This window comes from Pithys albifrons, chromosome 9 (genome assembly GCF_047495875.1).
Source record: "Pithys albifrons albifrons isolate INPA30051 chromosome 9, PitAlb_v1, whole genome shotgun sequence".
Taxonomy (NCBI): Eukaryota; Metazoa; Chordata; class Aves; order Passeriformes; family Thamnophilidae; genus Pithys; species Pithys albifrons.
In genome coordinates this window covers 10915786-10940400 of record NC_092466.1, presented here as the reverse complement: position 1 = coordinate 10940400, position 24615 = coordinate 10915786, and the positions used below count along the sequence as shown (strand labels likewise).

The following is a 24615-nucleotide window of genomic DNA, read 5'->3' as shown; positions in this document are numbered from 1 at the left end:
CTCATCCAGCGTGAGCAGTGAAAGTGGGCCAGATGACTGAGAGCTTTTCAAGTTCAAATTCTAGTAATCCTGCAAAATTTTCTATAGGACTACAACTTATTTTCTCCAGGGAAGTGATGGACAAACTATCTGCAGCAGCTGGTGGGAAGTAAACCTTCTGACTTTAAAGAATTGATCTCCACACTCTCCTCCCTCTCTGCCCCTGATTCTCTCACAACTTTTTTTTCTGCAGCTGATTAAGAGGGAATCCCACACTGAAGGAAGAAACAGAAAAATCCCTCTTCAGGAATAGGCACTATGTGGCTAATCAAGCTGGCATTGCATTACTCAGAGGAACCTTTCATAAATCAGGCCCACTGCAGCTCACAGCAAGAGCATCATTTTTAGTCCCGCAGAATAAGTGGCTGGTAGCTTGCTGTAGAGAAACAATCCAATTCTTGTATTTGAGAGAAAAAGAAAAGTGCTTCAATATGAGTTTAATTACAGTTGTTTTATAAATCCCTTTGCAATGCACATTTCAGCTAAAAGAGCCTTGCAATTAATCCTGCAAACAGAAGCCTGATGTAACCAAAATCTGATATAAAATCTGTCTCTACTTCCATAGCCTTTCTTGAACTCTAATCCAAAAAAAAAAAAAAAAGAGAAGAAAAAATTTTAAGGAGCTGAAAAAGAAAATTCCTGTATCTAGATGTTTTTGCAGTGCAGTCTTCCAAGTTTGAGCTACTATCATTCAACAGCAAGGAAATATCAACACAATTGCTACTTATTGATGGGCTTTGTCTCCCACTGGCCTGTGCTCACTGCAGAATTGATGGGATGGTATTTGATGTGACAGCACCGCACTTGCAGTGTCTCCTAATCCCAAATGCCAGAGTCAAAACTCCTGTCAATCACTCCTCTGGTTTGTCTCTAATGTATCCAGCTGACAAGGGAGCCTGGGAGAACTGGAAATCATTTTCAGCCAAGAGTTTAATGAGTGTCCACCACTAGATAGGGTTTATTTCTAGTTATGTGGCCATCTCCTTCTGCACTAAGCTCAGAAAGTCACATCACCTCCTGCCTCCCCAGACAGGGTCTGCATGGTAGTCAGCGTGACAGGCACTCACTGTAGCTTCTCCCACGGTGTCAAAAATGATCCTATTTAGGCTGACAGCTACAATACACAGAAATAAATATGTATTGTAATGATCCTATCAGTTGTGACTAGACTGGAGAAATATCCTCTGCCTAAATGTTGAATTTGCAGACAAAGAATGGAAGCTGAACAAATGGATAAAATTGCCTGCTGTGAAAAATGGTAGGTGCTAAATTGTCCTAAATCTTGGCCCCAATTAAATGCTTTGGAGTTGGGTTTGGGGTGGGATTTTTGTATTTGTGGGTTTTTTTTGCTTTTTAGTTGTGGGAGGCTTTTATTGCATGTCTGTGTGCTTGTATCTAGGTACAGCAGCCTGGAGGATGTCAGGATCAATTTGAACGAATCATCCTCTGGTGCAATATGAAAACTGCCCATTTCTGGCTGGAGGGAGGCATTTCTTACTACAGTTTCAAGACTCTTTCCAGGTCAGATGCCTGTGTGGTTCCCTGAGCATCTCCTTCTTTAGGATGAATTAAATGATCTGTGGTTGCATTTTTTCACCTTCCCTTAGATAATGCCTCATTTTTTCCCTTATCTTCTTAATTTCAACCCTGTTTGACTCTTTTAACCCAGAGTTGGTGGAGCAAGGAGTTCTTTCCACCTTCCAGTAGGGCAGTCAAACAGTCTTGCTGCTGTCACTGACTGGTGTGTGTGACTTGGCCTGGAAGCGATGGTCCAGTGTTTGGCTTTGGACATGGGTTCTCTCCTTCTCTCTGCAGGTCTGCATTCAGAGGGATGTTTGAACCTTTCCCATAATTCCTGTCTTGGTTATCTTAGTACGAGGCAGGACTTTCTGTACTCTTCTGGAGTGCAGAAACCATTTGTAAAGAACAACACACTGTATGTTGTCCACTAAAACAGGCAAAGCACTGCCAGCAGAAAAAGCTGGAGAATCATGGGTGGCTTTTCCAAGTATCAGGCCTCTTGTGCACTAGGATAGATGTGCAATGCAGGAGGCTTTAATGTAAATGCCAAGTGAACACAAAATTAGTATAATCATGTCTGGCTGCAGAGCATCTGCAGTGCTTCTCTTGTTGATTTATGCCATGGGAAATGGAGAGGATTGGAGCAATAAGGCCCTAACACCTCCCACTTCCACACTGTTCCAGAGAGCTCTAAGCCCTGATCACTTGTGCCCACAGCTGAGCACTGCATCAAAATCCAAAGTGTCTCAGACAGGAAGAGTGGGCTTTGGCTGCCTCTGGCCCCTTCCTGGTTCCCAGCTCTTTCACAGGGTAAATTGAGCCTTTGTCCTGCTCAGCATCATGAGGCTGGGCTCCTGCCGGCCGGGACAATGCCCTCTTGTTAAGGAATAAGCCAGTAGGGAGGAGGCTGAGCCTTGCAGCACCTTCCCGCACCAGCCCATGATCTAAATGATGCCAAGGTGTGTTAATAAAGGGAGGGACGCCTACCTGCTGCTCCTTCTGCGGAGTGATTGCCCCCGGTATTCATCTGCACCTTCTCCCTCTTGCAGGTTTCTGTCCCTACAGCAAGAGTAGAAGAAGCAGACACATATACCTCTCACCTGGTGGGGTTTTTTAAAACCTGGGAATTATCTTAAGATAGAGCCACCTACACCATGCTGAGGTGAATGGCCAGCACAAAGCAGGCATGGCATTTCATCTCTCTGGGCTTAAAGCTGCAGCACGGAAAGGGCAAAGAAGGTCCAAAGTGCAAGCTGGTTAAGCTGAGCCCTCTGAAACTGCCAGTCTAACCTGTGTCAGTCAGAGTGAAATCCCACAGTGAAAAGTCTTTCTTATCCCAAACCTACTGTAGGACTGCCCTCAGCAGGGAGGACTCATCATGCATCTGCTCATGGCTCATGGCCCCTGCAAAGAGCTCTTTGTAGCTCCAGGTTGCTCCAAGGAGTGGGGGTAGGTGGTGGGATAGGGGAGCAAACACTTAACCTGACTAAAGGAATGACATTGGGATATTGCTAAATGTACAGATAGCTCTCCTGTGTTCTCCCTGCTGCAGTGAGGGTGATTTCTCCCCTCTTTCAAAACATCAGTAGAAAATGGCACAGGCAGTCTTGTCACACTAATCTTGCAAAGAGGTAGTCACCATATGGGAAATACATGCTAAGATGTGACTCTCCAGGTCTATCTCATCCTGATGCTGCACTTCTATGGGCCCTTTGCTGTCCCACCACAAGAAGGGAGTGGACAGAGGTAACCCCTGAGAAGATCCATCATTTGCACATCCCTGTCTGCTTTCCTCCCTGCCTCTGAAGGTTTATACTGAGAGGTGTCACACCATTGGTGTGCTGGTTGAGATGCCACCTATGCACTCTGATGGTATTTCTGGCTATCTAGCAGTGCATGATGCACAAAGGGTGCTGCTGTCATCCATGTGGTATAGGTATGGAAAAGAAAGTCTCCATCACCATACATTTGTAGCCAAACGCAGTGTCAGGTACAGCCCCAGGAGCAGCTTTGCAATACCACAAATGTGATTCATTCTTGGAAAAGCTTTAGTATTCCTTACGGGTAGGCAGCTCCTGGGGTTGTTTTGGTACAAAAAAAGGAGCAGCAGCTTCAGCAGCCTGTTGCCTGTAGGCTCGAGTGGTACAACAGGAATGACACATCTGCGCAGTGATCAGTTTCTCTAGGACTGACCTCCCTTGGTGGAATGGTTTCTAAAGGAAAAGCTATTTTGTGCATCTCTAAGCCCCTTGGGTTCAGGTGCCCAAGACCTTCCCAAACCAGTCCGAGTAAATACTTTTTCCTCTTTCTGGTAAATAAAAGATGTATTGTAAACAACCAAAACTGCCAGTGATTCAGCCAGTGGAAGATGTGTCAGATGTCCTCATTCCCAAGGTAACACTGCTGAGGTCTGGGTAGTGGCACATTCCAGTGACCGGCCTTCCCAAGTTGGAAGCTGCTCCTCAGACCACACTCCTATTACAGCACCAGTTCCCAGAGTGCTGCCTCTTGAAGGACTCCTAGGAGATCCCAGGGGTGCAGGAAAGGAAACATTCACGTCTGTACCACACTCCTGGAGGAGGATGGTGGTGGTAATGAGAGCTGAGCATCTGTCATGGAGGGTCACTTTGCCACCCCCTCCCAAAATGGGCTTTAGTGTCACTGTAGCAATGCTGGACAAATGTTCTGGCAAGTGACAAATTGTTTCCCAGCTCAGCTCCATTCTCTTCCCACCCCTTTTTCCCTGTGAGTCAGCTTCTGCCTACACAGATGCTTCCAGAGCAGCCTCAATGCCCTCTTCATTGAGCACTGATGGGATGGTGAGTTTGCACCGAGGCGCACTTACTTCCCCTGGATTTCTAGATTTTCCTGCATGTGGGCAGAGATCATGATGATGCTGCGTGACTGAAGTCTCGGCTCACAGTTCATGAATAATAAAGACTGTCAAAGCTTACAGCCCAAAAGCTGTTTCATGAGACCTTCCTGCACACGTTCAAGCAGCAAACATCTGCAGTGGTGTGAAATGTGACAGCCTTGTGCTGGGCTTAAGCCAGAGGTTACACTCCACACCCCAGTGCTGGAGTAAGGCATGGTGAGGATGGTCCGGCTCTCCAGCTTGGTGAACACTGGCTCAGCTGAGACCTTTCTGTCGATATTTTAGCAAAGGAAAGCAAATCAGAACCTACAGGCTGCAGAAGGGATGGAGTAAGCAGCAGTTTATAGTGTTAGCATTTTCCTCCTGCTCTGAAGGACTGGCTGTTACTCACTTTATCAGGACTGTAGGAATGGATCCTCTGGTAGCCATAGGCTACAAGGTTGCCCTAGGGATCTTTCACTGTGAGCAGTCCTTGTCAGAAGGACATTTCCCAGGAGAAACTTGGGAAGGGCCATCAGAAGGACCTGGCTTTAAAGATTTTTTTTCTCTTTAAACAAGAGACTCTTAAGAAACCTGGAAATCCCCCTTTTAAATTTGATACACTGACCTCTTCCAAGCCTTCAGGGAGGAAAGTGAGATTTAACACCCTTGAAGCTGAGGGACCAGAGGGCTGGGGACCCAAGCTCTTCCTGCATTTGTGTGATCCAAAGCATGAAATGGAGGAGCTCATTTGAAGGTAAGCCCTTATAGGAATAGCCTCTTTCTCAGAGAAGACCTTCCTTTCCAGGAACATGAGCAAATAAAAGGCAGCTCTGTTTGTACCTCAAGGGCTTGATGGACATGTAGTTTGCAAATGGAGTGGCAAGGCAGTTTTTGTTGCAAGAGTTCCTGCACAAGAGGCCATTTGCCATATCTGCAGACGAAATCACCTGTGTCACCCCATGGGCTTTTTTCTGTCAGTAGGAAACTGTGACAAAGACTTATACTACAAACAGCAGCATTGTATTGGGAAGATTTTCCAATACAAAGTTGACTTAAGCCAAGGCACTGCAATGGTTTAACTACGTGTTTGATAATACCAGTACAAATCACTCAGGTCCTGCTGGTCTCAGATTATGTCCTTCCTACAGGACAGAAGTGAGCATATGCATGGAAGGTACCATCCAATATTTTTAACTCTCCTGATTTTTAATGAACAGCATTGTTGTTAGTATTTATTTCCCTTTTACCTTAGTCTAAATATAGCTATGTATTTCAGGAGTTAGTATATGATACCCTCTTACTTTGTCTGTGAAATACAGAGGTGGAACCTAGTCCAGCTGACACAAAACATTTTGGTGCACAGAATGAAAACTATAATGGGCCCAAAGTGGTGGGAGAGATTTATTTTATAAAGATGCTCAAGTGGGCTATGCCATCAAAAGGATACAAAGTCGAAGCCACATCCTGCCAGCTTGGCTAATCCATAAAAGAGCTTTCAGTGTTTTCCCTTGGAGTAACAGCTTTAAATTTTAATAAGCTGTAGTGGACTTTCACAGGATGTAATAAGCTGATACAAAGTTTAAACAGGGTTAAGTAGGAACCTAGGAGAAAGAAACATTAAAAATGTAAATTATTTCCTCTGTTTTACAAGTTTATTTCATTGGGTTTATTTTGGAGGAAAAAAAATTTAATTCAAACTATTTTTTTCTTCTCTGGGTGATTCAGTGTCGGGGGAGGGAGACAACACTTGAAGTAACCATAGAGCAACATCATCAGAGAGGATACTCAGTAAAAAGATTAATCAAGTTAATAATCCAGGTTACTTTGCCAGTTAATATATTTTAGGACTGTTACCAAGTCACAGACTTGTGTGCCTGAACATGGCCCACATAAGCCTGTAAAACAAGGATCTGCAGGAAGACTCCTTGAAAGGTCACCCAACCCATCTCTACCTCAAGGCAGCATCAATTCCTTCTAAGTCTTTCCTGACAGACTTTTGTTCACCCTGTTCCCGGAGCCCTCAGCAGTGGAGAACTACAGCCTGCTGAGGTAAGTGACCCCAACACCGTCCCTCTCTGTCTCCAAGACACTTCCCTCCTCCTGCAGCAGCTGTGCCTTCCTTTACTGTAAGCCCATTAGCCCCATGTTACCGCTGGTGAAAGAGGTCTGGTTTATCTCCTTCCCCTTCGCAGCTCCAGGTGGTTGTTTGCAGGCTGCTGTCACCACAGCCTTCCACCCGCTACAGCTGCTTCCCTTTCCCCACAGCTGCCTTCTAGATACTCTCAGCAGACCCGAATACCATCCAGAAACACTACCTTGGGTGACAGCCTATATCTAGTTTTTGTTTGTTTTCTGTTTGCAAAGCTAGGATAAAGAGCTTTTCAGGCACAGGATGTGCAATACCATGCTTGTGCTGGAGTAAGTGAGGGAGTTTGTGGTCTGCACCATGACCCACTGGCCACCCTGTCCTGCCTGTGTCATGCCTGCAGACCCCTGAAAACAAGCAGAGGCTGGGGCAGGGAGATTTCTCTTGCTACTGGCAGTGCTAGAGATAACAGAGGCATATTAGTTTTTACTGAATGTGTTTTTTTGCTTATATTTGTGTAGCCTACTGAAATGGCTCCAAAACATTCTCAGCTGAAAGCATGAGCTGTTCCATTTTGAGCTTAAAAAGTCATTTTTGTACCCAGGAGCTGTACTCATTCTTGGTGGAGTGGGCATAGTAACACACACTGTGCAGTGGATTATACTTATGTGATTATAGCCTCTAGGCAACAACCTGGTGCCTAAGAAATGAGTCAGTCAGAAAGACCAAGACAGAGGGAATCAGATTCAGCGATTAAGAGATTTGCTTCACAAAGATCTGGACCAAAGTATACAGCATTCCTTCAAGATATGCTTGTCCTAACAGCCAACTAAACAGCACGTATAAGAATATTTTATGTCATTGGGTGGCTCCTAAAAGTCTAAAAATGCAGAAACCACACACAAGGACTTGCAGCATAACAGGCTGGTTGGGTACCAATAAGCAGGAATAGCGGGGAGATGTGAGTGAAAACCTAGCCAGGATGGTAATGACTGTCTTAGTGCAGGGAGATCTGCCAGTACAGAATAGGAGCAGGTTCCTGGGAAATACATCCAGGAAAAGGGAAGAGACAGGATCAGAAGGCAAGAAATGCATGCAAGGAAACAGTGGCAGGAAGAGAAAGAACAAGTGAGAACTGGGAAGTTGATAAAAGAACTAAAGGGCTTTGTCTCACATTAAAGGCAGCTAACTACACAAATAATTTTCCCATGGAAGCAATTACTGCAGCTACCCCAGGGATAGTACGTGGTTGAAATTGGGAAGGTGGGTTCTTTACATTCATAACTGGGTCTGGCAAGTACTCCATCAATACGGCTCATGATGCTCTGGACCATGTCAGGCAAGCAGAGAAAATGAAACTTGATAGTGCAGATAGATGGAACCCCTGTTTTAAAAACTGCCTGTCCATCTGTACATAGGGTTAAGCCATCAAGCAGTGGAACAGAAAGAGCAGCGGCTTCTCCAAGGTGGTAGGAGGTTTGACTTATTCCTCTTTCACTCCTGACAGCAGCTGTTGACAGCAGCTCGCAGCATTCAGTGTAGTCACGTAGGCATGAGTCAGGTGAAAATCAAGCATTAAGTCTGAGATTCCCTTTCAGCCTGATTTTCAGAAATGCTGAGTGCAGGCAAATTCCATTCAAACCAGAGTCTGTCTGATAGTGGTTTTCACCCTCTAGAGTCAGCTTTCAGCAACAAGTCTTTTGTTGAGACTGAGAAAAATTCATAATGAGGTTAATATTCATGATCTGATCTGTTTTGTCACACTTTATCTCATGAGTGACCAAGTCATGACACCAATGAGATCTCAGCTGGACAATCTCGTATTGCCACTGACCTATTGCTCAGCTGACCTTGTCCCTGGATGTAAATTTACCTGTATTCCAGCTCTCCATTTACCAGCACAAACTTATCTCACTTCTTGTGCTGTAAGTGTTTTGACATCAGCCACTCCAAAATTAGAAACTGATGTTATGGAAAACTTAATAACATTAAAGAAATGCCAACCCATCTTCCCTGCTGCCTTGTGATATGCTTTGTTCATCTGAGGAATTTCTTGCATTTCACAACCAGCCAGAGGATACAAGTTCAGGATTGTGCCCCAGCAGCGATATGATGCATCTCAAGTCCCAGACTAGGACTCCATGCCATTTAGGTTACCTTTTATTACAGCTCCCTGACCTATCTCCTCTATGACCCCCGGTCTGCCTTCTCTTCAGTCTCCTTTCCAGCAGCAAGAGCTCGCTGGCTTTCTCTCATCTTTGGTCTTGCTGAGGTTTGGTGTTAAGTCTTTGGGTTGTCAAGCACACTCATAGTACCCAGCAGAGAGCATCCCATGTCTCAGCTCAGGCAGCTCCAGAAACTTGGCTGATCCTCTCTCCTGCTTCCCAAGAAAATGTTCATTTATTCATCTAAGGCCTTTTTCAAAGCTCCTTATGAGGTTTATTCTCTCAAGAAAGCAGGTTTTTTCTCCTGAGCAATGCTTTCTGGATGCTGCCCCATGAACGCTGTTCTCTGGGAGTTTTACCTGGGGTGAAGATCCAGCCACATCCCTCAGAAGCTGGGGCTGCCCATCCCCAACTGCAGCGAGAAAATTTCCCTTTGGAGCACTGAGAACAAGCAGAAACAAAGAGCCCGGAGAAGGTGGGTAGGGGACAAGGGATTAACGAGCTAGGTTAGGGGAAATACAGCCTAGAAGAAAAGGAAAGAACCAGCTGATCTGAAAGCCCCGATAAAAGCCCAAGACAAAGGACGAAAAAGCCTGAGAGATTACCAAGGGGAAGCGGGAAGAGAAGCAGAGAGATACAGCAGAACCTAAGTGGGAATGATGTAAAGTGCTGCAGGGAGGAGGGGAGTTTCCTACCTAAAGCAGAGAGTTTTAATTTACTTAGCCACTTCCACTTACAGGAATCGAGGCCCTTTCTACCTTCTGACTGGGAGCACCCTACAAACGAAAGAGCTGCTCCAGCAGGGAAGAGCATTCGTGTCCACACCACAGCCCTGACAGCATCAGCCCCGATTGCTCATCTGTTTCCAAGTACAACCGAGACATTTCGCTGGTGGGCAGAGAAGTCAGGGACACTGTATCCAGCACCCTGGAGCGGAAGAAGCATTAGTACTGCTGTTGTTAGCCTTGTTATTTTCTCCTAATAAAAAGGTGGTCATGACTCACTCCATTAAGAAACAAAAGCAGACCTGTAATCTACTAAAAGGCATTTGTTTGGATGCTCAGCATAAGGTGTGTAAAAGGAAGGTCAGCTGCGGGTCACTTCTGGTGATAATACACCCTGCCACTGGCACAGGCCAGATTTCAGGTACTCCCCAAAGAGTTTATTTTCTGGGCTGGGGTGGTTTGTCCCCGCCTTCAGAGTAGCACTTCAAGCAATATTGTAGCCGGGGTGGGGGGTTGGGGGATGGAGGAAAGCTCTCTTTCCCACCCCTCCATATTTCAGTTGGGTTTCCTGAGAGGAAATGATGCTCTCGTGTGACTGTGCTGGTCCCCTTTTCCTCCCGGGAGGGAGGAGCACGCCAGCATCTGCCCGCAGCTTGTCTTCCCCTCCCTTCGCCACACTGGGACCAGTTTGCCAGCTAAGCTGGGGGCTGAGTCCCAGGAGAACCAGGCTGCTTCTCAGGAAGGAAGAAGTGGTTTCTGAAGCTGGGGGCTGAGAGGAAAGAAAGGCAGGCTGTGCTCAGGCAGCGTGGAGGTTTCCTGTGTGAGCAGGACTAGGACACTGCACCCCTGCCTGTGTGTGGGCACGTGTGTCTCCCTCAGCCACGTGGCTCCAGCAATGCCCAGCTGCCTCCCAGGGTGGGTGCAGAGGAAGGGAAGCAGCCGAGCTTCTGCGACAGCAGTGGCCAGGTGAAGGCAACACCCACGCTAAGACACGCTGTGAACATCTGCCCCTACCCACAAGCTACTTCTATTTTTGTTCCATCTTGTACCCTGGCTGACTCAGAGGAGGGGAGTGAGGGGAATCAGGTTAGAAGGAGCTAGATGGGGGGAGCTGCAGGGAGTCTGAAAGAGGAAGAGGAGTTGTTTCAAAACCAGTAGTTGCTAGTCTTTCAATCAGCTTGAACATTTTCCTTACACAGTCCCTTTCATGCTTCTCTGTTTCAGCTGCAGGCAATTTGAGGCAGGGATGGCACTTCCTGCCTGCTGTTGAGGTGAACATTCTTTCAGGGCACCATCAGAATAAATGACACCCTGCTCTTAGACTGCTCCACTATCATCTGCCCAGACTGTAATGACCTTGGCTGGAGCTCATCCTTTTGCCTAACTTCTTCCAGGAATTTCCACTCCTCTTTTTGGTCTCTTTACAAAACTTATCTAGACGCAAAGGACAAGTGCCAAATTTCCTCATTCCTGTGTGTCTTAGTGTCATGACTTCTGGACAAAGGCTCAGTTAGAGGTCTGCAGTGTTAGTCTTGCAAGTCCTTGAGGAACAGTCTTAGAGCCACAAGGCAAGGGACATAAGACCCTTTTCAAACAGGCATGCCAGCAACTTTCCTGTTGCAGGTGGCCCTCTCATCCCTTTCCCCATCCCTCCAGAGCATTCATTAATTTTGTAGAAATGGCACATCTTGCTTTGTCCCAGTCTGTTATTCCTTGTTTCCTCTGCTGACAAACTGTAAACCTTGGGCCAAGTAACCACATCCTCAGGGCAGTTTCCCAGGCAGTTCACTTGGTTGCCAAAGCTACCTGGATGCAAACAGTGGCCTAAACAGGGGACCCAGCTGTTTCCAAGGGGGTCCAGGAGCAGGCAGCTCCCATCCCTCTCGCAGACAGGACTGCCTGTGCCCAGGCTTTGCTGGAGGTGAGGAGAACAGTGAGAGGGAATAAAGGGAACTGAAACCCCCATTTGCAACCTGGTGTGAGAAACCTGCCCCAGCGCTGCCCTTCCTTCCTTCCTTCCTTTCTCCCTTCGCTCCTCCTCCCCCGCCGCCCCAGCAAGCTTCCCGGCTCTCCTGACAGGCTGGGGAGGGGGAGCGGTGATGAGGGGATGAGCCTCAGGCCTATGAGTGGAGAATTTTTGCGGCGTTTTTCAGCTTCCTCTGCCTCCGAGCCTGACTAACGCTGCCAGGGGGCTGAGGAGGGAGGGGATCCCCGCCGGGAGGCGGTGCGCGGGGCGGGGGATGCCCATGTTTGGAAGGAGGGCGCGTCACTCCCCTTATATGGGCAGTGTCGTCACGGCCCGGCCTCCCATTCATATAAATGCCCGGCGGCGCCGGCTGGGATTCCCTGCCCGGGCTCGGCGCGGTGCCTCCGTCCCTCCCACCCCATTTCCATCCCATCGCCGCCGGCCGAGCTCCCGCGGCTCCGCACTACGGTCAGGACCCCTCCTGCCGCTCACCCGCTCCTGCCCCGGCTGCGGTGGGGCGCGACCCTTCGGCCGGCATGAAAGTCACGTCCCTCGACTGCCGCCAGCTGCGGAAGCTGCTGCGGAAGGAGCCCTCCCGTTGCCTGGTGCTGGACTGCCGGCCCTACCTGTCCTACTCGGCCTCCTGCCTCCGCGGCTCGCTCAACGTGAACCTCAACTCGGTGGTGATGCGGCGGACCCGCGGCGGGGCCGTGCCGCTGCACTTCGTGGTGCCCGACGCGGCGGCCCGGGCGCGGCTGCTGCTGGGCGGCGAGGGTCCGGCGGGGGCCGCTTGCCTGGCCGCCGTGGTGGTGCTGGACCAGGGCACGGGGCACTGGCAGAAGCTGAAGAAGGACAGCACAGCCCAGATCGTCCTCAACGCCCTGCTCTCCAGCCTGCCGGAGGCTGGAGCCAGGGTCTGCTTCCTGAAAGGTGAGAGGGGTGGCGGGGAGACGAGAGACAGGGGCTAGGGGGAAGCGGTGAGGTCGACTCTCAGAGCCCCGTTGGCTGACGGCGGCCCCACGGTGCTTCTGTCCTCTCTCCTTCGCCCCGCAGTGAACCTGATTATTGGTGGAGGGCAGAGAGGTAACACCGGGATTTTGTTTCTTTTCCACCCACTGGAAATAAATCCCGGATAGAGTCTGTGGGCTGAGCTGAAATGCCTTTCCGCTCACCCCCATCGGGCGTTTAGGAGGCTGATGGAAGGCAGAGAATATTAGGGAAGAAGAGCAAAAGTTGCAGTTTATCAAAGCGGGGGGGAAGCGGTGGCGAGAGACATGTGGGCTGCGTGGAAAATAAAATCAACCCTGCGGATAAGAGGAGAGACGAGGCCACCACTTCTCGGTATCCAGATGGTGACACGGGGCCGCCCGCTTTGGGCACCCGAAACTCAGGGATCGATGCCCGCTCCTTCACCCGGGGCGGAGAGGATTATCTCTCCATGAGGCACATCGACACTGGCAGGGGAAACCTCGAGCCGAAACTCCGGGGCTCGTCAAGGGACAGAAATACCTCCTTCCCTCACGTGTGTTATAGACCTTAGATTGCGGTTCTTTGTTTTCCTTCCGTGTAACCCGGGGATAATAAAACGATAAATAGCATAGCAAACATAGCAGCCCGCCCTTTCCTTGTCCTCCCGCCCCTGTCTCCCCTCCACTTTTGGCAGCGCTTTTGTCCTTCTGCCCTCTCGGTTTTCCCAGCGCACCCCCACGGCCACCCCCCGACCTCCCCAGGGAGCGGGGTAGTGTCCGGGCGGGGCCGCTCCCGCACCCGCAGTACCGCACATCCGATTGCCGCGGAGCTCCCGGAGCGGGGCCACGCCGAAGTAGGAGTTCCTAAACATCCCCCTTGCCAAATCACGAGGCCACAAATGGAGGAGAAAACTAGGCGATGTTTCTTGAATAAACCCTGCCCCTGTGTCCTCACCGCCCAGGGTTAATTCACTTTTATTAAGCTTTTTATCCCACTAGTTTTTCTCCTGATGTGCCCAGTTGGAGGGCATCCCCGCCGGACCAGAGACACCTCCAGTCCGAGTATTGTCCGTTTTGGAGGTAGCGGGATGTTCCCCGGACGTTTTGCCACCACCCTGGCTCTGTCCAGCTACCAACCTGCCCTGGAGTCTGACAGTCACCCCAAAAGCACAAATTTTGCTACTGCAGGGCAGGGATACTGGCATTGTGCTTGGTCAGTCAAATCCTTAGGGACCACATTAAACTAGAGATTAAGAAACATCTCAAGGTATCCGCTGGGAAGTCTTTGGGAAACCAGAGGCCGAATTAAGCTCTGCTGACTGTCAGACTTCTCGTTTCACCTCGCGACCATCCTTCTCTCCTCATGTACCAGCCCCATGCTTTGAAGTGGTGACTGTGAATGTGGGCAGTTTTGCCGGGGGGGGGGGGGGGGCGTTGATGGAAGTTCTGCTTTGTACCTCCTGTGTGATGAGAAGTATCTTATCTTTGAAAGCCTGTCGATTTGAGGCTAAAGACATTTCCTCTTACTGTATGAGAAAGTTTCCTCCTCTTCCTGCTACTGTTTCCCTTTGCTTTGCTAGAAGTGCTTCGAGTGGCAGGATCAGGCCCGTGAAGTCTGCAGCTCTGTTTCAGATCCGGTGTGGTCTAAGAAGCCAATGACTCAGTGGGCAGCACTGATTATTCACTGAGGCCACAGACCCCCAGGAAGCTGTCATGGTCTGGGGAAGATCCTTGGCACAGTGGAGATGTAAATCACCCTGGAGCACTGAGTTCTGCTCAGGAGAAAGAGACCTTTGGAGGTCTCTAGTATCAACTTTGCAAATAATAGGCTGTAAAACCACCAAACCCTGCCCCCAAAACCAAATTCTGTGAAGTTTCTCCTTATACTCCTCCCTAGGCACGGGGAGCTGGGTGGAGGTGTTGGCTACTTAAGCGCTAAGGTGGTCTTGTTGCAATTATAAGATATGAGGTGGTCACTCCTACCCCAACAGGTTACCAGATATCCTGGGGATCTCGGCTCAGGCAGGACATCGAGCACAAAGCCACTGCATGCCAGGCCCTGTTCCTTCCCTCACTTTCTGGCTTCCAGGGTTCACATGTCACATCTTTCATCTGTGTAGGTGCAGTTTCATTCTGGGTGAGCTCAGTCCCAGCATGGTGAGAGTGATTGTATGGCGGGGGAAGAGCTTGCAGAAAGATAAAATAAAGGATCGTCCCTTGGTGCTGATAACAATTCTATTACTTATTGATTGAAACGGAAGTGCAGCTCAGCTCTCCATGATGAGCAACCTAGTATTTGCAGAAATGACCTCAGGGAAGCTAGGTTGAGTGGGGAGGGGGAAGAGAGGAGATTGGTGGAGGACGGGGATGAACAGATGACTCACTGTAAGAATGGCCTGCAAATATCCTGATCCCTAAGGCTTGTAATTAACTGTTCACCAGCTGCATGTGTTAGCTGCCCCAGAGACATGAGACTTGCATGTCTGTTTGAACACACATGCTGATTTGGCTTGGACAGATCTCTGTGTTTGTTCAAGAGGAAAAACAACAACATGGGGTGTAAACTGGGATAAGGGCTACTTATATAAACTGGACATATTTTTCCTATGCAGGGGCAGTGGCTGGGGGGAGATAAGGTCAGCTATGTGAAACAAGAGGATTTAAAAGTCCGCCCCATGAAGGGCAGTTGGATATTAAGGAAGTCTGTAGAGCTGCTTGTGTTTGTTGTTTTTTTCACACTGTGAGTTGTTAGGGATATCATTTTATCAACCCAGTTGTTATGGATATCATTGTATTAAACACCCACCATCCCACACACCCCCACCATGGTCTCCATGGGGTGAGCTGGCAGGATGTGCCTGGGGGTAGGAGGAAAGGTACAGGTGCTGAGTGCCAGTTGACTGTAAAGTCATTCTCCTGTCCTCTGTCACAGAAAACGAACTTTCATCACGTTCAGTGGGCTTTGGATCATGCTGGCCTCTTGCAACAGGAGGAATGAGCAGGCGACAGGCGACAGTAGCATGTCATGAATTTGAGCTCACATTTGCTCAAACTTTGCGAACAAATGAGATAGCAGGGTTACAGGGCTGAAATGCCAGAGTAGCTCTGAAAGTACTGAGCAGCCCTGGCAGCAAGGTCGGTGAGGGTCCTGCGGCTGCTCTGATCTTCACCACTTCCTTTGTTGCAAAATCCTGCCTTGCACCAGGGCACCCACACCAACACAGCTTATCAGGGCCAAACAGTGGCAGGTGAATGAATCACATCAGAGGGTTTGCTTTCCCAGCCTTGTTTACTCGAGGGCCACACTGAAGGCTTATTGAATGTAGCTGGTCATGAGCTTTCACCATTCATTTCTGCTCTGAGAAAGCACAGGTGGCAGACATGTGGCGAACCACTGACGTTTCCAGGCTGCTTCTGCTACCTCACATATTCACATTCTTTTTGGAGATTGTGTACTTCTGTGCAGCATATTTCCAGCCTGGAAACAGGCAACGATTTAGCTGACGACAAACTTTGAGTAACAATGTAATAATAGGATTAATTCCTTCTCATTAGCAGTGCACTGAATGAAATGAACACAGTACTTAACTGTGCAGAATAGCTCATGTGGGGCTATTCAGTTGTCAAATGCTGTCACAGGATTTCATTAAGTTTTATAGCTGTTATTTAATAGATTGGTTTCAGTGGGACCATCTTCGCTGTCTCGAGCATTGTGGTGATTAATAAGACTGAAAGCATCCCCCTCTTGTGTTTATGCCCATTCAAAAATACAAATAAAAGATTTTGTGTGTTGTCACAGCATATATAGTAATGACAGATTTAGAAAAAATGACTCCTGAATACAAAAATATCTGTCTCAAATGCTGGAAATAGTGCTCATACACAAAATCTGAAGAGAGAGAGTTTAGTCCCCACCATAATGGAGTTAATGGGTGATAGACTGAACAGAATTACATTTGCTAGCAGTTTAAATCTGGATTCACTGGGTTTTGGCAAGTTAATTATTGTCAGTGGTATCAGAAGTTTTTCCTTGGGTGCCAGAAGCCTTTTAAATAAACCTATTTCCACAGGGGAACACTATCCTTCATTAACCCTCCCCCAGAGCTCAGTGCTGTGCAGTGTTATCCCACAGCATTGCAAGTGCTGCAGCTTTACTTCTCCTCCTCTTCAAGTCAACCAGTTGTTGGGAGGGAAAATATTCATATCTTTTTTATCTTTTTTTTTCCTTTCTCCTAGGGGGATATGAAACCTTTAATGCGCAATATCCTGAGTGCTGTGTGGATGGAAAACTCATTTCCCCAGAGAGGACCGAGGCAGAGAGAAACCTTGCCAGCCACTGTGAGAAGCCGAGTGCCAACCACAAACCTGCTTATGACCAGGTGTGTGTCACAGCTGCAGTGGGTGACCTTCCCCTTGGATTTTCTCCCTCCTGTCACCAGGCTGTGGAGGCTGGCAGGGTACCAGTGGCCCTAGTGCTGGTGTGGACTATCAGTAATAAGTTGTTGTAGTCCAGGCTGACTGCCTGTGTGCTAAATAAATTGCCCTTTGTGTGTTGCTGCTCAGCATTTCCTCCACCTGGCTTCAAAAGTAGGCAACAGAAGGAGGCAGAACACCCTATCGATCCTAAAACTATTTTTGAACTGTCTTTATCATATATCCAGGTAGCATGAGCCATCAGCAGCTCACACGTCCCCAGGAGACTGAAAATGGGCACTTCCAGTAGTCTCATTTTTTCAACAGACAAAGGAGCACACTTTGGCTGTGCCTCCTCTGAGATTCCAAGAGGGATCTGCAGCTGGCAATGGGGACAGGGCCACAGGGCTGCCTCTGAGAAGCGGCAATGGCTGAGAGCCACAATTGGATGGCCAAAGTGGGGTTTCCACAGGGGAAGTCGTCATGTGCTCACACAGCCCGGGCAATATGTGTGCTCCGAGATGTCACCCTGCGGTCAGGACACTTCCGCCAGGGTGTGCATTTCCTGCTGCTAGGGGGAGTCCCCGTGTGATGCCCCTCTGCTCTCCCAAGAGCACCTCCCACACCAGGTGTCCCCCTGCCTTCCTGTGTGGCTGTCCCCAGTGCATGGGACTCCAGTGTGGGCTGCTCGAGGTGGGGGTGGAAAGCCAGTTTCTCACAGCTGCAGGGTGGCAGCAGCTCTTGTGCATCATGGAAAGTTACCTGTGATCTCTGAAAACCTTGTGACAGACGGTGGCTTTTTTCTTTCCCGGTCTCGTCACCCAGCCTTTACTTGTGCTGAGGAAGGAGGAACTGAGATGACATCTTGGGCTGGATGACGCAGTGGGTGCTGTGCTCCAGAGAGGTGTGGGGTGCAGAAGGGTGGGGAGCCTAGATCCAATTTTTCTGCTTTGTTTCACCTTTGGACATGTGACAAGAGCCCTGAACTGAGCTAAAGCAGCTTCTTCCTCTGTTTTAATATTCCTCCCTGCTGGGATGTGGCTCCCTGCCTTGCCTGTATTTCAGTAAAACCTCAGTCAGAGCAGCCCTCACATAAGAAAGCACTTTGGGTGCATCATGAGGGGCAGCACTTTCAAGAAAGCCAGAAACATCCTGCACACAAGTGGACTGGATCTGACTTTGTACCTCGCAGATGTAGACAAGAAAATTAATACTTTTTTCCTGTGTGGGCTTTGCCATGGTAGCGATTCATGTGCCAGCAGCAGTGGGGTCCAAAAAGCCAGAGAGGGAGGGAGCAGGCACCCACACAGGCTCCCTTGGCTGTTTCTTGGATCTCAGGACTCAAATACCCTTGAAATAGAATTGCGTGTTTCTGCTCCTTCTCTTCCAGGGTGGTCCAGTCGAAATCTTGCCTTTTCTCTACCTGGGTAGTGCCTATCATGCTTCCAAGTGTGAGTTTCTCGCCAACCTGCACATCACGGCCCTGCTCAACGTTTCCAGGAAGAGCTCGGAGTCCTTCAAAGACCAGTATTGCTACAAGTGGATCCCAGTGGAGGATAGTCACACAGCAGACATCAGCTCTCACTTCCAGGAAGCCATTGACTTCATTGGTAGGTCCAAATGAACAAATTTTCAGATCTTTATGTATTTTAAATTCATTTCAATTTGTTTTAAAATACGCATTGGTGGGAAGGACACATTCTTTTCTGTATATTTCTGGATGTCACAAAAAAACATTCTAAGCTCCCTGCATTCCTCAACATTTCTTCTGGCACAAAGGTTTCTGTGAGAAAGGAAAATAGAGGGATATTCAGAGCAAGGTCTCTGTCCTTCTCTCCAGGCTAGGATGCTGAGGAAGCAAAATGGCTCCTCTTGTCTGATATCAGGCAGATGAGGCAAGTGAACCAGTTAGATTTTTCAAAGCAAGTGTAGGTGTAACTTCAGCATGACAGGGAACAAAGAAGTATAATTGAATAAGACCAAAGTCTACTGACTTTTGTAAAGAAAAAACCCAGTTCCTTGGACTTGCATACCAGACTTGGTAACACCAGGTGAAGCAGAGTCAGTTTATCACCTTGCTGTGCTGAGATATCCCAAAAGTACGGTCTTAGAAATCCATTGTTCCCCATTATCACAGAGCTCTTTCCATCCCTCCTTTTGATCATGATGCTATCTCACCCTTTAATCAAATACCCCAATGTAAAAGAATTAGGACACCTTTATAAAACTTTGTGCCATTCCCTTCCAAATTTTCCTGCATTAGGCTGTAGGGGTGGGTCCCAGCTGTGCCAGGGAGCACAAAGGAGAAGCTCCTCTGTGAGAAGGACAAGGTGGTTTGGTGAGGTGGAGCAACCTGAGCCTGGGTGGAGATAACGTTGAAATCAGTGCTGTTGCTCTCCAGGAATATTTGAGAGGAGAATAAAACACAGTTACAGGCTCTCTGGACACATTGCTTAGCTGAGTTTGAGTCCTTCAACAGTACTAGTAGAATTACAAAAACTTGACCTGAGGGTGCTCTATGAGTCCTTCCCCTTCCTGGTAAGGGACATCTCACACCTTTCAGAGAAATAATAATTATTGTACTTTTTGGCCCCATCCCAACCCACTTCTGATAGTTGTCAAATCACTTGGCAATTTCCCAGATTTTGAGGATTACTTTTATTTTCACTTTCTTTTAAAATTGGGCATGTAGTGTAGATGCTGGGGATGACTCAAATCCATGTCTTCCTGATTTTTTGCAGTAGTTAAATATAACTGGACACAGTGGCACCAGTCCCCTGATAGACAATCAAAGGCAGGCAAATGTTAACTTGCTTAGCTCTTTGTTTCACTGAGCAGTACACTCAACATAGTTATCCATAAATGAGAGCTTGAACATATTGCTCAAGGCAATAGAGAAGATCTATTTTTTGAACAGTATTTTTCTGTGGAATGAGCTTATTTTAAGCACATTCTCTTTAATCTAACAACAATCATTGTGTTGTGTGAGTAACCACAGTGGCTCCTGTTGTGTAAAATGGGTGCTTTACATAAGCTTTTTATATCCTGACTTAAGTTCAAGCATCCTTTAAACCAGGTTGTAATTAGCAACTGCCTAGCAGTGCTTGTGTGCTTTGTGGTGAGGCCCCAGGGACTGAGCTCAGCCTCTCAACCCAAGGGTACCCAGCAAGGGCTCACCTCTTGGTACTGCTGTTGGCTGCTAACTGGCCAAGCAGGCAGTTAGGACTTCAAAGAAAAGTCCCGTTTTCTAGCAAAGCTGATGAGAGGAAGGCAGCCCCTGCAGTTTTTGAAAGACCTGGTGTGGTGGGAGGGCTCACCAGACTGGGCTTTGGTCATCATTTTGAGCTGCAGGCAGAGAAACGCACGTACAGCAAATACAAGCATTGTCCAGACACCTGATGTCTGTATCACGATTTTCTGCAATGTCAGTTGTTCCAAAAGAGAAATAGGCACGTGGCAAGGGATGGGGATGGGGACAGGGACATACCTTCCTAAAAAATTTAAAACCAACCAAATCAGGATCCACAGGTTCTGAAACCAAGTGTCATCTCCAGCTCTGCTCCATCACAGGCTGTGTTTTGTTCCCCTTGTCTTTAATGTCCATGTCACCCCTAGTACCTAACAAGAGAGCAAGCTCTCCCTGCTGGTAGACTGGTTGTGTGCCCTACTCCCCCTCCAGGGCTGGGTGTGTGTCACGGTGTCCTCTCTATCCCCCACAACAACTGACCTCTGCAATGCCTTTTCCCTCTAGACTATGTGAGACGAACAGGGGGCAAGATCCTGGTGCACTGCGAGGCAGGGATTTCGCGCTCCCCCACCATCTGCATGGCCTATCTCATGAAAACCAAGAAGCTCCGCCTGGACGAAGCCTTTGATTACATCAAGCAGCGCCGGAGCCTGATCTCGCCCAACTTTGGTTTCATGGGTCAGTTGCTGCAATACGAGTCAGAGATCTTGTCTTCCACTCCCAGTCCCCCTGTTGCCTCGTGCAAAAGAGAAGCTGCATCTTTCTTTGCAGAGGAACTGACATTAGGCAAAAACTTTGAAGACTCGTGTTTTGCCTTTCCTACCTCAGTGCTGAGTTCTGTGCCCATCCACTCTCCTGTCCACCAGCTGAAACTCAGTCCAATGACAGCATCTTCGTCTTGCTGAACACCGTGGGGAGACTGGAGGTCTGATTCTCTGACCCAAACTGTGATCTCCAACAAGAACATTTCATGAAAGTGCAATAGAGAAACTTCATCAACTTAGTCTGAGATGGAGTGGTTGTCATGGGTCATACTTCCCATATGCTGTGACTGTAAGATGCAAGTGCTCTAAGTGTGGCAAGTTTTCTGAACTTTTATTGTCCTTTAAAAAAAAAAATACAAAGTGCTTTTTTAGGTTTTTATCCATACAATGTGCACCCACTACTGTATTTCCAGATTCCTGGGGAACCATAAGAAACCCATTTAGGATTTTCTCAGTTCCCATCTCCTTCTCATCTTACTTTTGAAAAGACCCTTATTTAAAGTTTCAAGCAATAAACAACCAGCAGCAGGGAAGAAAGCAACAAGAAAAGCACCGCCTTTGCAATCACAGAGGTGGTGGGAGGGAATATTTGTTCAACTCTTTCTCTGGCTTTCCTCCTCCCCTCTCATGTGTCATGTTTCAGGGAGTAAAGGGCTGGGGTGGTGAGAGGGGGGCCTTTCCCAGGACACTTGCACAACCAGGTGAAAATCTCCTCTCCTGCTCCAGCCTCTGAAGTGTCAGGTATTGACCACAGTGTAACTGGATAGCAAACCAGGTCCATTCAGGTGTGGCATTTCCTGTACTTCTACATTTGCCTTCGTACTGGATGTGCTTTTAACTAAAGCAGGGACTTAACCCGCTATCAGCTACCCTGCTGAGCTATTATCCTCCTATCTGTTATTTAAGGACAGCCCTAGAATACTTGAATGTGTCCACAATCCTCATCCAAGTTACTTCCCATCAGGTAACACTGTAAGTGCTGGACTTTACACCAAAAAATCCTGACAAGCTTTCAGCTCCAAGCCAACTCTTCCTCCATCCCTTCCCAAGTGTCCCCTTTGTGTATCCTGTGTGGTCAAGTGGTCTTGTTCAGTGTTATGTGACTTGCTTAGTGTGTGTGATCACCTCTAGTCAGCCTTTGTTCACAAAAGATGGTTTCTCCCTTGCTCGCATCAGCTTTTGTGTCTGCAGGGAGTTCAGAGTGTCTGTCTGTTGACCATTTTATTTTTTTTAATATGTAATATGTAATATGTATGGGAAATGGCAATAATTTCCAGGAGATCTTGCGAATGTGAAGGAAAACCTTCAATGGTTTTTATGGAGTGTAAAAAATAATAAAGGAAAAAAAGATCCAGGACAATAAGATTGTATGTTGTACTTTGAGTGAGCTGCAAAAGTGCTTTGGCAGAGCTTGGTGGCAGGGTAAGTCACCTGAGAAAGATGCAGTCATATAGAAGTGCTGTAAGAGGGTAGAAGAGATGGGAAACTAAAAGTATCACTGGGCTCTGTGCTGAAAGCCACCAAGGCGCATCCCTGTGGAGGGGAGAAGGTGAGGGGGAGGATTGTTTTAAACAGACTGACATGACTCATGGTGGCGTCACTTCCCAGCAGCCAGGCAGGCACTTCTCTTTTGATTCATGCATGTTTTATGTAAGATTTGCCATCTTGCTGAAGATGAAAATCTGAACTAGGCATGGCCTCCACTTCCTTCCTGGGCACACTACATGCCTTGGGCCCTGGTATGATGCTTGTGAGCAGGTCTGTGGCACCTCTGGGTGCCAGGAACTAGGGCATGTAGGTAATACTCATCTTTTCACTTTCCTAAATGAAAAAAAAAATAGAATTCGAAGTACCAGCATCTCTGAGCCATTTCATACCTCTTTTCATTTTGAGGTTTTCAGGCTTTGTCCAGCTTATCACTGCAGCACATTTATAATCTGCAATTCCAAGTTATTGAGTTGAAAAATGTATGGAAGATATCTGGGTTGCAAAGCATGTGAGCCCTGTGGAGTTCATCCATTTGTAACATTTTACCTCCAGTGCAGCAAATCTGGTTGATGAGGCGGTATCAGGTGGATGTGGCTGCAGCCCTGCCTGGGTTCTGGAAAACCCAAACATGGGAACCAGGAGCCAGGGAGGTAAGGTGGGCGATCTTGTAAAAACAGATCAATTAATTTTCTGAAAGACTGGATTGTTCCCCTTGGGAAACTCTAGAAAATGGTCTCTGCCTCTCAGCCCACACAAACACCCAAAGAGAAAGGCTGCTGTGCTTAGTGAGAGTGGATGTGTCCTGAGCACTGAGACTACAATCTTGACAGAAAGAGCAGCCAACAGTTCTCATTAAAACTGCATCAACTTCCTGGGGGAATGGCCAGCTTTGCTTCTTAAGGATGGGGAAACCTGAAGCCTCTGCAGAGCTGTTGATGTTTGCCATGAGAACCTGCAAAGCACAAGGCAGTAGGCTGAAGGGGTTAACAGGGCCTTGACAGATTTAACCATGTCAGGTGGAAAAGATCATCGGCCAGGCAGAGGAGCGGGTGTTTAGCATAGGGGGAAGGCAGCAGCTTTAGGTTTGCAGAAGAGTTCTTATCCTGAGCTATAAGCACAGTGTGTTGGTGGATAGTGTTGGCAGAGGGAGATGATGGTCTGGGATTCATCAAGGACAGAGAGCCAGAACCCTGTAGGAGCCTGAAAAAGGATTCTTGTCATGTCTGGACGCAGGCGCCTGAGGTTTGTGCTCCTGCTCAGGGCAAGGTTTGCCTCTTTTTGGCTGGTCTCAATCTACCTCTCCTCTCTGCAGAAGGAAGACCCAGCATCTGAGTCAGAGTGAGTGTGAATGCTGCCTCCCAGAGGGATGTGCTCCCATGCTTGGCCTGGTGCCTGCTCTGCTGCATCAGTGCTAAAGTGAGACCTCTGTCCCCAGCTCAGTCCCTTGGCCAGCTCGACACATCCCACCTCTCTGAAGGGACATCATAGCCACCTGGCTGCAGGGCTCTGGGGTAAAAGTGCAAGCTCTTCTCTCTCCTTGGCCACACTGCTCCCACAGGAAGGGAGGAGCCATCGACCCAAGTGCTAATATGTGAACGTATGTCAAATGTGGATGGCACCTGCCTGGGAGATGGGATATATGAGTTCGAACTCACATGGGCAGGGCAGGACCCCTGGTTCTTTTCTTCCAGACACCAGCACACAGTAAGTACCTCCATCCTTAGGGAAAGGAACAGCTCCAACAGTGTTTAGTGGCTTGTGCTTAGAAAATTCACCAGATTGGGTAGGATGGAAGGTTTAGGGTGCTTTTGTAGGGGTCTTGGGTGGCTCATGTCTAAGGATGGAAATTCAGATCAGGCAGGTGTGTGGGGAATGTCAGAGCTGAAGGTTAGAGGCTGGCAGTGATGGGGGCTGAACTAGCTGGTTCAACATGCCTGTGTTCATCTGCCGCCTAAGCTTGTCAGAGGAACAGGGATCTCAAAAACAAAGTTCTGATGGAAAGTACAGACCTATGTAGCTATAATAGCAAGGGGAAGGCTTGATGCTTTCAGACATCAGCAGAGGCAAGTGAGGGAAAGATGACAGGAATGCTGTGCCCTGAGGCAAAGCTTTGATTAGAGCTTATCCTTATCCATTACGATACTGAATCCAAGGAAGATGAGAGGAAATGTTACAGGAAAGGGGATTTTGCAAGTTCTACTGTCTATGGCAGTACTGGTTCAGAGTTGTGCTGGGACATGACATCTCTCTCCATTCACACTCTTGATGGGGCACCCTTGTGTCCTGATCAGCTTGGGGTCAGTCGGAAACTTTCTCTAATCCTGGGTGGGACTGAGCAGGGCTTGTGCCATGTAGCTTTTGATCCCTTGCTTTTAG

General features: G+C 48.1%; 1 protein-coding gene across 1 annotated transcript; it reads left to right on the top strand.

The window, feature by feature from the left end:
• Nucleotides 1-11750: 11750 nt before the first annotated feature.
• Nucleotides 11751-22108, top strand: DUSP5 (dual specificity phosphatase 5). The gene is made up of 4 exons (XM_071564075.1): nucleotides 11751-12289; nucleotides 16564-16706; nucleotides 18131-18350; nucleotides 20492-22108. Exons 1-4 carry the CDS (start codon nucleotides 11896-11898, stop codon nucleotides 20890-20892), a joined length of 1158 nt encoding a protein of 385 aa, XP_071420176.1. The 5' UTR covers nucleotides 11751-11895; the 3' UTR covers nucleotides 20893-22108.
• Nucleotides 22109-24615: the final 2507 nt, after the last annotated feature.